Source organism: Microcaecilia unicolor, chromosome 6, assembly GCF_901765095.1.
Source record: "Microcaecilia unicolor chromosome 6, aMicUni1.1, whole genome shotgun sequence".
Lineage (NCBI taxonomy): Eukaryota > Metazoa > Chordata > Amphibia > Gymnophiona > Siphonopidae > Microcaecilia > Microcaecilia unicolor.
This window is the reverse complement of record NC_044036.1, coordinates 156,337,156-156,352,277: the sequence shown is the minus strand read 5'-3', so window position 1 is coordinate 156,352,277 and position 15,122 is coordinate 156,337,156. Positions and strand designations below refer to the sequence as shown.

General features: G+C 39.9%; 1 protein-coding gene across 1 annotated transcript; it reads right to left on the bottom strand.

The window, feature by feature from the left end:
• Positions 1 to 160: 160 nt before the first annotated feature.
• PDHB (pyruvate dehydrogenase E1 beta subunit) lies at positions 161 to 13,488 on the bottom strand. The gene is made up of 10 exons (XM_030205357.1): positions 13,347 to 13,488; positions 13,189 to 13,248; positions 8,463 to 8,570; positions 8,321 to 8,383; positions 8,203 to 8,238; positions 7,793 to 8,078; positions 4,926 to 5,036; positions 2,526 to 2,617; positions 1,209 to 1,350; positions 161 to 896 (listed from the first exon to the last, which is right to left on the bottom strand). Exons 1-10 carry the CDS (start codon positions 13,380 to 13,382, stop codon positions 751 to 753), a joined length of 1,080 nt encoding a protein of 359 aa, XP_030061217.1. The 5' UTR covers positions 13,383 to 13,488; the 3' UTR covers positions 161 to 750.
• Between the last annotated feature and the right edge of the window lie 1,634 nt (positions 13,489 to 15,122).

The following is a 15,122-nucleotide window of genomic DNA, read 5'->3' as shown; positions in this document are numbered from 1 at the left end:
TGTCAACGGCCTGATTTACTTTCTTTTCCCGTCCATAGATACAAACGGAGAAGGAAGAATTATTAAATAGGACTCATGGTAGAGGCAGCAGCCTAGTTCACAGCCTCAAACAAACAGTTTGTTGCAGGCCTCCTGCGCTTGACCAAAGACGACAAAACAGTCAGTCTTAAATATGTAACATTTTATTTAAAAAGGAAGCAATTATGAGACTAGTGACTTTGTAAAAGTGCTTTTTATAGCAATTTCTTTTTATGATATGTACAATGTGTAGTCTCTTCTCAGAGCTAAGTACTAGGAAAAAAAAACTCCACTGAAATTTTACAGGAAAAAAAAATGGATGTACTGATACCGTTTAGAATAAATGAACATGAGCAGCAAACATTTTCTTCCTATACAAGAAGAAAGTCATCACTGTAGAAAGTGAGATTTGTCCTGGAACTTAAAGGGATATTCCAGTTTGCAGCTATAGAAAACGTTTGCACTGTTTCCTAAACACAGAGCACAGTATTAGAAGTACACGTTACAAATTAATAAAAGGGCAAATAAATAAATTAGTATACTTTTACATGATTTGTAGGATATGCTTCCAACAAATAAACAGGCTGCAATGCAGACCATTAACTATAAAATTCAGTCTACATTCGAGCTGGAATACAAACAAAGTTTCTCAAGTACAGTCACAACTGATAGCTGCACAGTTTTAATGTGTTTGAAGACATGGCGCTTTCATGACTTTGGGAAAAATGTAAATTAAATATTTAGTGTTTTCTTAACTGCAAATATAATATCTTTTACTTGAGGTATGCAGTTTTCTTCCAGTGTCTTCGCATAAGGCATAGGAACATCTGCACCTGTAACACGTATGGCGGGAGCATCCAGATAATTGAAGGCTGATCCTAAGAGGAATCAATACAGGAAACCAGGAAAGATTTATTAAAGTACAAGCTATACCAAGACCTTTGCTTTGAGCTCTGAGGTTATCACTTGACAGATGTTCCAGGCTGACAAGTGCATCCTGACTTGGCCTGAGATTTATTTACAATTTACATATGAAAACTAATAGAGATAGTTTTCCCAAACAAGGTATCAAGTCAGAATACAGCTTACCATGTATATGTTTACAGTGGGCCCCAGTCACACACAAAAAAAAAAAAAAATTGTAAATTAAATGCAAAACCATCACCAGGTTATACTGTATTTGGTTATACCTTCCATGATCTTGGCACAGATTTCAGCTCCTACTCCAAACTGAGGCCACCCTCCTTCCACTGTTACAAGATGATTGGTCTTCATCAAACTAGTTTCTATAGATTCAATATCCATTGGTCGAATGGTACGCAGGTTGATAACCTGAGGGTGGAGAGGGAAATTTGTTTTCAAATCACCTTTTTACCGACAGACACATAAAAGGGGCCTTATGTTTTGAACTAACCACGTTTTTAATGCAAAAATTAATCTACAGTAAGCATTATGTGCTGCAGTAAATGAAGGCTGTGCACCCTGCATCTACTGCACAGGACAGGGTTACTGTATGGCTATCTTGTTACACAATTGGGCTGATGAACATGGGCCCTCTATGCTATTGGCCTGAGCATGTAACTGTGGCTGTGAAATCATGGGCAACATGACGGCAGCTACCCCTCTCCTCCTCCACTGGTGCCTGGGTCATCACCATCACCCCAAATGGTGCCAATGACCTATACTAGTAGGTTTACCTCTGCTAGGGATCATCCTTCCCTCTAAGGAGATTTACTACTACTAAACACCATTTTAGGTAATGGCACAAACCTGAGCAGGAGTGGAAGAGGACTACTGTTACTGACCTCCCCCCCCCCCCCCCCCCCCCCAAGGTGGAGTGGAGTAGCAGCCTAGTGGTTAGTGCAGTAGACTGACCCTGGGGAACTGAGTTCGATTCCCACTGCAGCTCCTTGTGACTCTGGGCAAGTCACTTAACCCTCCATTGCCCCTGATACAAAATAAGAATCTGAATATATGTAAACCGCTTTGAATGTAGTTGCAAAAACCTCAGAAAGGCAGTATATCAAGTCCCATTTCTCTTCCCAAGGTAAACTGCAATACAGCTAATGAATTGGGTAGTAAATTAAAGAGGCGCCTCAAGGTGGCAGGACGTTCAGCTGCACTATGCAGCAGTCGTAACAGCTACCATGCAATACTGACCCTTATGCTAGCTGTCAGGGGCAACTACACCACAGCAGCTGCCCACATCACACCCAGTTCTGCATCAGGAAGCTAACATGACCAACAGTAAGGCTTTTTTTTTTTTTTTAAAGCATGGGTCCACTATCAACAATGCTGAAAACCCACACTAGCTGCTTAATGCAGCTTAATAAAAGAGCCCAAAGTTTCAATTTCTTTCTAAGGCTGCAAGGCCAATGATTTAGCACATTGTGGTTGTGTGGCATGCATGGTAGAATTAAGGCACACTAAGCAATTATCAACTGTACTTGATTTGAAAAAAAAAAAAAAAGAAAAAAAACCATTTACAGTAAGAAGGCTGGACAGACCTCACACTCAACGCCTTCTTTTACCAGCACAGTGGCAGCTTCCAAGCAATGTCCAACAGATCTGGAGTGGGAAACCAAAGTTAGGTGGGTTCCTGCAACAAGGTAAGGATACTTGAAATGATGTCAGGAATGGAAGGTAAATCCTCATTACTGCATAAGCTCATTTTCCACTCATCCAACTAGAAGGTAACTTCTACCGTCTATGCAACCTGCAAGTAAATCTAGCTTTTTCCTATTTAACATGTTTATGCAGTAGTTTTTTTTTTTGGTTTACACTATGAAGAAGTGAAATTATTAGCTATAACTTCATTTTGTTACTAAATGAATTTAAAATTTTCCTACAACACACTCTCTTAATATGCTCCAGTAATCTAACTTTCAGTTCAGATGCTCTTGCAGGGTCTTTGTACCAACAATTCATGAAGAAAGTAAATGGGAAAGTTAAAACCTTTAATTCATAATCTGATGGCATGACTTGAATATTAATTTATAAGAATACATTTTTCTAAACTAGGCCAGTTAAGGAACAACATACGACTAAAATAACAGGCCTAATAAGTGCAGTCACACAGTTCATCTTAGAACTATTTACTTCCCTGTCATGTCTTGCATACAGTGCCTTGTAGAAAAAAAAAAAGTCTTCAACCTCTTGTAGTTTTAGATCTAATAAATTTTTGAATTGTACAGTTTTTACATTGAAGTAGGAATTTGGTTTTACATAATATATTCTACATATTCCATGCAAAAGAAGTAGAGCAACAATCAAAAATTAACAACTGTGACTTCATATCCTAACTCAATACTTGCTGGAAGGCCCTATAGCAGCAGCAACAGCCGTAAGCCAGGCTACCAACTTTGAAGAGCAGAGCAGAAAAGGTTTGTTTGTGTTTTCTTTCTTTCTTTTTTAGCTCATTCTTGCAGAATAGCTCAAGCTCTTTCAAATGGGCAGCACATCAGCTTTGGACTACCAGTCTTGGCACAGATTTTCTACTGATTCAAGTATGGATACTCAAGGCCATTCTTTCTTTCTTTTGCTGCTTGCTTAGGGTCATCATTTTGCTGAAAGATCAGTCTTCTCTGTAGTCCAGATCTATGACCCACAAGGAGAAACTAGGTCTTAACTGACCATTTTCTTTCCATTAGTCCTGCCCACGATTCCATAACCTGTGGATAGTCGTGTCCATTAACCAGCAGGTGGTGATAAGAGAACTGAAAACTGAGCCAACATCTCTCTTGGTATCTAGTCCAGCTCCTCAGTATTTATACAGACAAGCAGTAAGGAGAAAATCAGCACATACACAAACCTAGTCCTGGATGCAACCCAGCCAGTCAGGTTTTCAGGATATCCACATTGAATATGCATGACAGATTTGCAGGTAGTGAAGGCAAATCTCATGAATATTTATTGTGGACATCCTGAAAACCCAACTGGCTAGGGTGCCTCCAGGACCAAGTTTGCGAACCACTGCACCAGGGGTTCTCAACCCAGTCCTTGGGACACACCAAGCCAGACAGGTTTTCAGGATTCTACCAATGAATATGCATGAGAAATTTGCCTACATACAAGTTTTCCTATAGCCTCCCCCCGATTCTTGGTCTTTGACTAGTTATCCTAGTTTCATTCTGGTGGCTCTTATTCAGTAAGTTTAGACCTTTCCTTAAAATTCATTTCATAGAACAGATACAGCTAGAATTTTCGTGCAGGAGAATTTGAATCAGCTCACCTCTTGTGGCTGGATAGAGGTAGGTTATATACTTACAGTACTTGAAAACTCACCTTAAAAACTACTACAAAAAAAGGAACAAGCTAAAGCCATATTCCTTCCCATTATATTAAAGCAATTTTTGGGAACTGAACTGTATGCTTTTGATATGGCACAGAGTGAAGACTTTTGCCATTTATTCTTAATTACTTTTTGAATATTTCTCTAATTGTTCTTTCACAATGAAAGAAACAATGTTGTGTATCATGCATGAGAAATTTTTTTTTTTTGTATGGATTTTGAACTGTATTTTTTGAAAGTACAACATGAAAAAGCCTATGGGGTGTGAAGACTCTTACAAGGCACTGTACATGCTAGTTGAAGGAGGATGAATTCAGACAATCATGTTTGGCAAAGTTATAAAGAACAAGGCTAACTCTGGCCACTGCACTGCTACTACTAAGTTAACATCTAAAATAGTCCTAGACATGTAAATTACATTTATTTTAGGCCTTAAAAATGGACAGTAGGTTAAGCTGGTAAAACACAGACAGGCCAAACTAGGCTATGCAGTCAAATAAAACTACACACAGATTATGGTCCATTATATTCCTACTCTTAACAGGCCCCAAAAGAAGAATGTCTAGGAAAACAGAGTAAGATCCACCTGGCAAAATGAAACAAATGCTTTACTAACCTGCTCTTTCTATTTTCGCTTTTCCAATTGGAATCACAAAGTCCTTTGCTAAAACTTCTTCAGACATTTCAAAGGGGACACCATACATTAATTCGTTTTCCAGCATTACAACTGCATAGGTAGACAAATGAAAATAAGCTGTGGTTGTATTTTGCTCCAACCATATGAATTTTAAGTCAACTATTAAAGCCAATGTCTTACCATAGTGCTCTGCAGAGAACAGAACAGCTCCATCAATGGTTAAGAACATAACAGATATTAAAATCACTCTGCTGGTATGGATTCTTTAATTACCTTAATGGAAACTAATTCAATTCTCCCTTGCCCCCTTTTCTCATCTCCGGAAAAAAAATGAAAAGCTACTGTGATGTAGTTATTTTCATTCCTAATAAGGAGGGTAAGCTGATGTGTTGCCATGCAGAATATTATCTAACAAAACACACAATGCAACAACAAATGTAAAAGACAGAAGGGTACAAAACGCTGTAGAATGGCCTCCAGGAAGCTTTTCTCAGAATGCAACCAGATATGAGTGCAACGTTGTTATGTATTTGGCTGAATGGTGCACAGCAGTGCATACATTTTAAAATCCAAATTGTATGTTTGCCATTTACTCTCCAAACCTCAACACCTTCTTCCACCCAGAAATACCAGTCTTGAATCTAGCTGAAAGTGGACCCAGACGTCTTATCCATTTTAGACCAGAGAATTTTCAACCAGGGCAATCAAGCTATGTAACTATTATCCAGCTAAATCTCTTTGAAAATTGGACTTCTTAGGGGGAGGGGGGAAGCTTATTAAAAAGAAACTGATATAAAGTTTGTCACACTACCCATGTAAAGTCTTAAAGCACTCAAAATTCACTTGGTAGATGGGATGGGGGTATGGAATGAAGACTTTATTCACTACATGGTGATAAGATGGACAAGAATTGGAAACTGTCAAAGCAATCTGGGTTTGAATCATTTCAGATAATGGATAGTCGGCGCATACAATAAGACAACTAGGAAAGTTAATGGTTTGCTTTGTTAAGAAGAAAATAGTCTGGTCTCACTAGTAAGGTGAAGGTGGCACTAAGTTATGTTCCGTTCTGGATGTTAAACTGTCATTAAAAGGGTAGAAGAGGTACTAAAATGATACCAACATTGCAACATTGGGGGGGGGGGGGGAGGGGGGGGGAGGCATTTTCAAAAACATCAAATCCAATTTTTGATGTTTTGTAGAAACGTCCAAAACTTGAGTGGTGAACAGATATTTTTCAGGTTCAAATGGTTCTCTTTTTGGTTTGAAAAAAAAAAAATCACCTTTTTCCTAGGATGTTTTGAGCTCAGTGCGTTTTTCTTTTGGGACATTTTGAAAATAAAACATCAAGAGAAAAATGCCCAGGGGATCACGTGATGCTTCTGAGCTCAGCGGATACTCCTCTGGGGAATCCTCAACAATATCCATCAGTACATTAAATATGCCCCATCTGCTAGTTATATCTAGTGATGACGCCATCTTTCTGCACTATGGAGCCATGGGGAGTTACATCGATCAAGACTACCTGTGGGAGTTTGAGAAAAGCACAAGAAGCAGGATTCCACATTGGCTAATGCTCCAGCAGGCCCGATCTTCACAATGCCACTGTTCAAGGACTAAATACCTCACAGAGGTTATTGAAGGATAAGATACCTAAAATCCAAACTGCCATTGAGGAGATTAAAGAAGGGTTTGAAATCCATGCCAATCGGATACAAAGAGTGGAGGATCGCATTCTGCGTCAAGATCACCCCGAAAACTTCGAGAAGTGCATAAGGAGCCTTGAGACGACTAGAGCTGCTAGACAAATTAGAAGAGCAGGAAAACAGAGGTAGGTGCAATAACTTTTATTTGCATACCACTGGCAGTGAAGGATCAGGACCTGAAGGACACACTGGAGAACAGTACTGGGCAGACTTCTACTGTCTGTGCCCTGAGAAAGGCAAGGACAAATCAAACTCAGGTATACATATAAAGTATCACATACCATGTAAAATGAGTTTATCTTGTTGGGCAGACTGGATGGACCGTACAGGTCTTTATCTGCGATGCAAATACGAGGTTTAAAAGATAAAGAAAAATGCCCAAAAACCAGCCATCAGGATGTCTGAGGGCCATCATTCTTAGTACACTGGTCACACAGCCAGCCCAGTACAGCCTAGGGGGCACTGCAGTGGACTTCACATAAAAGGTCCAAGGCACACATTTCACTATAAACCCCTTATACTGTACAGTGAGTCCCCCCAGGAGCAGAAAAATACCTACTGTACACCACTACAGTTGCTCTAATAGGAACGCCCATCATATTTGAAACTTAAAGAGCTTAGTGTGTACTGGCACAGTCACAACTTAGGGGGCTGTGAGGGGGGGGGGGGAGTAAGGGAGTAGATTATTTAGGGTTTTAGTCGTGATTGAAAACAGATCTTGCCAAAAATGTCTTAATTTAGACCCTAGACAATTTTCATTTTGTTCCACTATTGCAGAAAAACATCTTATCTTTTGGGGTCACCAATGCCCCATCCAAAACACACCCCCATCAAATTTGGATGAACTGTGGAGCAAAATGTCTAAAATCAGGATGTTAAAAATTGCAACTTGGATACTCAGCAAAAAGGTACAGTACAATTTTGAATATCCAAAAAAAAAAAAAAAAAAAAAAAAAAAAAGATTGGCATTTTTAGAACATAATCAAAGTTCTTTACAACAAATTACATAGTGGTATTAAACATCCCTACCTAAGAGTTTAGGGTCTGTGTAGGCGCCACTTCATAGATTTGCTACATTTAGATTAACACTTTTCTACATTTGGTACTAGCACTCTATCCTCTGGCACTAATATTCCTCACCTGGGTTATCATCTCGAATGGATGCTTTAAGCAGACCTCTGGCGTCCTCTGAATTCCAAGGGCTGACCACTTTTAGTCCAGGACAATGCCCATACCAAGCTGCAAAACACTGAGAATGTTGGGCAGCCACACCTGCAGAGGAACCATTAGGACCCCGGAAGACAATAGGGACCGGTACCCGACCTGCAGACATGTAATGCGTCTTGGCAGCAGAGTTTATTACTTGATCTATTGCTTGCATGGAGAAGTTGAAGGTCATGAATTCGCAGATAGGTCTCAATCCAGCCTATTAAATTGTAACAAATTAAAAAAAACCAAAAACTAATCATTCAGATTCAAACTGTGATCTCAGTAATAAACACCACTTCACACCATTTGTATTTTTAACAATATTATCTGGAAATACATACCATAGCAGCTCCTACTGCTATTCCAGCAAATCCCATCTTTAAAAAACAAAACAAAACATTAAAATATGAATATAAAATATATCATTTAAAAGCAAGATGTAACTTTATAAAGTAATACCTCTGAAATAGGCGTGTCTATTATCCTTTTATCACCATATTTTTTCCAGAGACCTCTGCTAACCTGTTTAAAAAAAATATCCACTCAGTTTTCATATTGAGTTATTCTGGTGTTATACAATCTACGACAACCAGCATCCTACCTTATATGCACCATCATACTGTGCAACTTCTTCACCTAATAGAAACACTCTTTCATCCCTTTCCAGCTCTTCATCCAAAGCCTGATTTAATGCATCGCGAACCGTCACCTATTGGATAAATCAATATACAGTAGACAGATTACTTTTGGTTCCAAAAACTTTGTAACACATTCTAAAGAGATGTTACTTCTATAAGGAAGAAAAGTAAAACTGAAAGCAAACAGGATGACTTCTTATTTATTACATTTATATTCCACCTAGAATATTTTGTTAAAGGTTGGTCAACGAGACTGATATTTTAAAACCTTTTGATTCCCAGGCCCAGTTCTGGATGTTCAAAGATCAATGGTCACTGAACCTCAAAGAAAGGAGGCTCAGCCACTGTTCAACAGTGACACCCACTAGCCAGATTCCAGGAGCACATGGATCTGGTTCTAATGAAAGCCATGACCTGTAATCCATAACTATAGGTTAAGTACAACAGCTGGGATGGAGAGCGGGTTACAAAACAGAATAATCCTTGGGTGGTGAGTGGATGTGAAGGAAGGCTCATGGCACTGTAGTCCAATACACACTAGTCCTGACTGAGCTGGGAACCTAAAATTGCCAGGAAAAACTGCTGAAGCTAAAAGGTAAAATTATGTCCTACCTGATAATTGTCTTTCCTTTAGACCTACCAGACCAGTGCAGAACAAGTGGGTTACATCTGCCTACCAGCAGATGGAGACAGAGAAATAAAGTAGTTCTAAGTGATTTGCCCCTTAAGGGTACTGTGCAGCTACAGAATGCTCAGTGTTCCAAATAGCCAACAAATACAAAACAAGACTGAATAGCCTACAGCAAATGCCAGGTACAAGCAATATTTGAACCAAGACGTGCGGTACACTGTTCTGCCTCCATTTGCATGGAGGCAGGCTGTTTATGTATATATTGCATGGAGGCAGGCTGTTTATGTATATATGTTAAGCATTGTCTGAAACTTTAAATAAGGTTGTGCTCTTGAACTACAAATCCCTGTGTTCCTAGTTCCTTGTGACAGCATATGTCCAGCTCCCTGTATCCTATGGGATTCCATTGGCTTGCTTTGTTCTCTATGCATGTTAGATATTGTCCCCCCTTTCTCTCCCCGTCAGGTCTGTAAGATCTAGTCTGCAGCATATGTCCTCTGTGAACTGAAACTGCCTATGCTGTATTCTGTTGTATGATTTTTTCAATCTACAATGACTTAAAGATTGTACCAATGTAAAAGTAACAGCATCAAGTTGTTGAATTAATTACAGCTTCTCTCTTACATGGACAGAGAGAGAGGGGAGAAAGAAAGAAAGAGGACAGAGAGAGAGAGGGGAGAAAGAAAGAAAGAAAGAAAGAAAGAATGTAGTTGGAGAACAGACTCCCAGTTTGCCTTACACTTGTCTAGCACATCTGAACTGTAAGTTACTTCTCCTTGTTTGATTAATGCATTAAAGAAGATTTTGGTTCAAGAGTTCTGAGTCTACTCATAATGATGTTCTGTCATTTCACTGGGGTGATTGGCATGCGATTTAAACCAGCGTACAGAACATACATAGTTCACTGACATCAAGGTATTTCACAGAGTCAGGAGAAGAGAGAGAGAGAGAGAAAGAAAACTCCAACCCCCTCTGATCACAATGCATATTGGGATCAAAATCAAGTAGGGCAGATCTGATAGGAAAGAAAGAAACATCAGGTAAGACATAATTTTACCTTCCTTTATTGTCCATATCAGATCATTCCAGAACAAGGGATGCCCCAAAATGAATGAACTAGAAAAAGAAAATGGAATATCTTGAACAATGCAGCTCTTATTAGGAGTGGGGAAGGGAGCAGGCATACAAGTAGAAACTCAGAAAGAATTACAAATCCTATAAGGAGGTCATGAGTAAGAATGCTATAGAGGATTAGCAATCAACAACATCGGAGAAGCAGAAAACTATTCAAAATAGGAAGCAAGGCATCTCTTTTTTCAAAAGAGGGGAATAACAGATAGGGATAATGTCAAGTCTTTCCTTTTTTCTAAACCTTGACTTGATGAAACTATGGCACACGGCTGACCAGTGTTACCCCTTGAGAGGTAATGGTAAACTACTACTAAAGAGTGTGCAATATAGCCAAAGCTGTGGAGTTGGAGTTGGCAAAAATGTATCGATTCTAGCTTAATTTAAAAAAAGAAAAAAAAAGTACATTATAATATATGGTAAATGTTTTTTTACCACTAATTTGTATCCAGAACAAGATTTAACGGTCTAATATCAGTAGGAGTTAGAGTTGCACAGTAGAAAAACAGAGGAGTTGAAGGTTTGGTGTACCGACTCCACAGCCCTGAATATAGCTGCCTGTGTGAAGGGTGCTACTTATACAGTAGGTGCCTCTGAGTCAAGGACCTGCTGGTATAGCATATTTATTTATTACATTTGTACCCCGCGCTTTCCCACACATGGCAGGCTCAATGCGGCTTACATAGTAACAATAAGAAGAATTACAAGTCGTAAAAAGAATATATAGTTTGTAGTAAACATACAGCTGATACCATGGGTCATTGTCAGGTAGGCGAGAAGCGTGCGCTGCAGCACATGGGAGCAGGGAGCAGGCTCGGATACCGGCGATTGCGCTGATCACGGAAAACCTTGCTAGCACCCGTTTCATTGCTTTCCGAAACGGGACCTTTTTACTAGTATTAAATAAAAATGTGCACTCCAGCGTTGAGAATTACCACAAGAGTGCACATTTTTATTTAATATTTATGATGCCATACCTTAGAAAGTTAGACAATTCTGCTTATTATGCCAGCCTGTGCCATGCTGGTAGGTGAATCATACAACTGGTGAGGCAACAGTATTTACAGAACATAAAAAGAATGAGGTCCAGGTAATTAGAATTCCTGCCAATTGGACAACCATTGCGAGTGAAAATTGTGGGAGCCTTCCATAGTGTGTACGAAAAATTGCCACAAGAGGAAACACTTGAGCCAAGGCTACCTGTCTCAAACAGAAAGCATTTAGCCTTCTAAAACCCCTTATAAGTACTTTGCCCAGAGAAGAAACAAGGAGACAGAAAAGCGACTCAGTATCACCAAGAATCACCCCGGGAGGGGGAGGGGGGGTAAGAACTCAGCACCATGGAATGTTATCCCTGTTCCAATATATACAATAGGAGCAAAATCCAAATAAAAGAACCCCCTCCCCCATCAACTCCACTGACACTAAGATAATAACCAGGTGAAGAGCCAAGAAGCACCAAGGAGGAGCAGCACAGTCTGACTACCATCTGTTTGGAGTCAGAGAAAACACTGCACATTCTACAGCTGCACGATACCCTAATGGATGAATCACTTGAAACTACTTTATTTCTCTGTCTCCATCTGCTGGTAGATGAACATACCCTACTTGTTCTGGGTTGGTCTGGTCGAAAAAGAAGCATAAACAAACACAATAAACAATGAAAAACATTTTTATATTAACCAATCAACCTATTAGGCCTAATATTGCCCTTTCACTCTCATTTTAACTGATGTTTATTCAACATGCTATTAGAAATGTAAGCAGCAACAAATAACACATAACAAAACAAGAGAGGTGCACCCTCATTTTATGACCCCTTTTTCATAGCTTCCTTTCTATTATAAAAAGGCTCGACACCTTTATTTGTGTGGGTTGGAGGTATTTAAATGTCTCTGAACATACTACCCCTTTCCTGCTTTTCTTCCAAGGTATACATTAGATATTATAACAAAGAATATAGTCCTATTTTTGTAGCTGCCCTCTGAACAGACTCCATCTGGTTAATATCGTTTTAAAGATTTAATCTCTAGAATTGCACACACTACTTCAAATTAGGTCTCACTAGAGACTTAAATAGGCACAGTCACCTCATTTTCTTGCTGGTCTTTCTTAGTGCACAAAGGATCCTTTTGGCTTTTTCTGTTGCCTCATCACCTTAAAAGCATCATGTATGATCACACAGTGTATTGTACTACTTGGAGTTTTTACATTCTAAGTACATGAGCATGTATTTTTAGCATTAAATCCTAGCTGCCAAATTAGAGGGCAACTGAAACCATTTTTTCTGGTTTTGACCAAAACTTAATCTGTGGCTGAAACTCGCCATCCAGTATCAACTGAAACCGACCTAACACACAGTCACACCAGATTGTACTGGCTCCAACATCAAAATGGTTGTCATGACCTCCAGTGGCAAATCTCATGGTAGTTATTTTGACTAAGGCCACAGGATGGACAAGAACGATTGCAGATCATGCCTGCTTCAACTCACCAGAGCAGTAAAGTAGGCACTCACTGGGCAGAGGAGAAGACATACGAACACTGGACAGAAAAATAACCTTTTAAATTTAAGTCAAAAAGGTAATGGCATTTTAGACCAAGACCATACGAAGATTTCTGGCCAGTTTTGGCACCAAAACAGAAATTGGGTTGGCCTCTATACCAAACTCTAGACCATTCCTCATGCTTTTCTAGGTCTTTTCTAATATTTTCTAGACCTTCCAGGATATCTGTTGGTATCATCTGCAAACCGTTCCCTAAAGACCCTTTGCAATGTCACTTGAAAAATATTGAAAAAAAACCCCAATATTTGTGGCACACCACACATATATGTGGGCATTTTTCTAGTATAAGGTTTTTTGTTAAGGAAATTTTTTTAACATCTGTGCATATCTCTCTTTTTACAAAATATAGATCTGTAAGATTACCTGCAGCCCAGCCACTGCTGTCCGGTGAAAATCTCTCCGCAGCAGCCTCACTACATGGCTCTGTCAGGAAAGACAAAGAACAGGAAGAAATACACAGAATTTCTACTACAAAAGCATTAAAAAAAATAACCTTATGCTATGTAATTAACCTTTCTTACCGGCCCGCAACAGACAATGTTTCTCAAGGCAGCCATCTTGAATGTGTCCTCTGTGTAAAAGCCATCGCCCTTCCGCAAGACTCCTACCTATCAGGAGCGACGCTTTCCTTTGAGACAGGTCACGCCTTGAGAAGTGTCTAAACCTCCAACGACCAATGAATGAGAGAGCAAGACTGCATTTGGCGCTTTCCACCCCATAGATCCTAGCAAGGAATTTAGATTGAGAAAACAGGAGACGGCATGAGATCAAAAAGCTGAAGCCATTTAGGTTACTCTCCCTTTCCCTGTCCTCCGCGCAGCCGTCATCCCCATTCACCCAAAACAAAACAAGCAAATCTATGCGCTGCTGCATTCACGTTGTCGTTCTTTATTATTGGTTGCATTTTTATTTGAATTCACATATTTTCAATCATGCCGACTTGTGCAGCATACGGATGTACACAGAGGAATTATTATTGGTTTAATCGGTTAGAGTAGCAATTAGTTCTAAATTGCAAATCATTGTGTCATTTGGAGGGGAGTCCCTATGCTGCAGAAGCCGGTATGTTTGAAAATATAAGTGGAATAAAATAAAAATGCTACCAACAATAAAGAACGTCAACGTGAATGCAGCAGCTCATAGATTTGTTTGCTTTGGTTTGGGTGAATGGAGATGACGACAGCACGGAGGAGAAGGGAAGGGAAAGTAACCTAATTGGCTTCAGCCTTGTGACGTCATGCCGGCTCTTGTTCTCACTCTACTAACCTCCTTGGGTGAGACATTGGGCGTGGCAGTCTCCTCACGCGGCCAGCGTCGCTCCTGATAGGGGCAAGAGAGTCGACAGCAGCGAACTGTAGAGGCTGTGGTCAAGATGGCAACCTTCAGGGAGGCTTCTTGCAAGCAGGTAAAAAATAAGGTTTCTCAAGCAAAATGTTTGTAATAGCGAGGGTGTGCTTCTGTGGTTGATGGAGACCAAAACTTGCTCCCTCTCCCTCTTTTTTTGTCTGTTTGTTGGTAGAAGCATGTGACGTGGATTCTGCAGCGAGGCTTTCGCCGGACTGTAGCAGAGTAGCTCTGTGGGTAGTCTGGTAACGGCCCGGCTCTCTGTCTTGTAGATATTTGCGGGACCTTAGGTTTTGGTTTTGAACGGTTTATGGAAATGTTTTTTTTTATACTGGGTCGGATCAGGTCTAAGTGTCCAGCAAGGTTTAGCATCCTATTTCTAACAGTGGCTAACACAGCTCATAGTATGTTAGGGTTCCTAAAAACGAGCAAGATTCTCTGCTCCTTTATACTCCCCCCTCCCCCCCAGGTTAAGTAGTGATGGATTTAGTATCTTGGTATTCAAATGTTTAGCTCTGGTCTGGAGATGGTGATCTCTTTGGTGATGAGGGTTGTGGAGTAGTTTCTATTCAAGACCACATGCGCGTACTTATGTTCTCCTGTTAAGTAGTAGAATCAGCAGTTCCTTAATTCTGAGGATATTATCCTAACAGCTCTGTAGTCCCTAATGACTATGCAGTAAGCCTAATCAATGTATTGCGAACATACATATTATGGTAGTCTCCCCATCATAACAGTTAGTACTAAGTTCTACAATACTGTCCTTTCACTGAGTTTCACAGAGATCCACTATCTGTCTTATGCTTTCTTGAATATAGTTGCAGTCCTCTTCATCATCAGTGCTGGAAGACTATTCCATGTATTCACAAGCCTTTCCTGTAAAGCAGTGGTTCTCAACCACGGTGTCCCCAAGAGATGGGAGGTGTGTAACAAAAAAATTGGTGTAAACAACA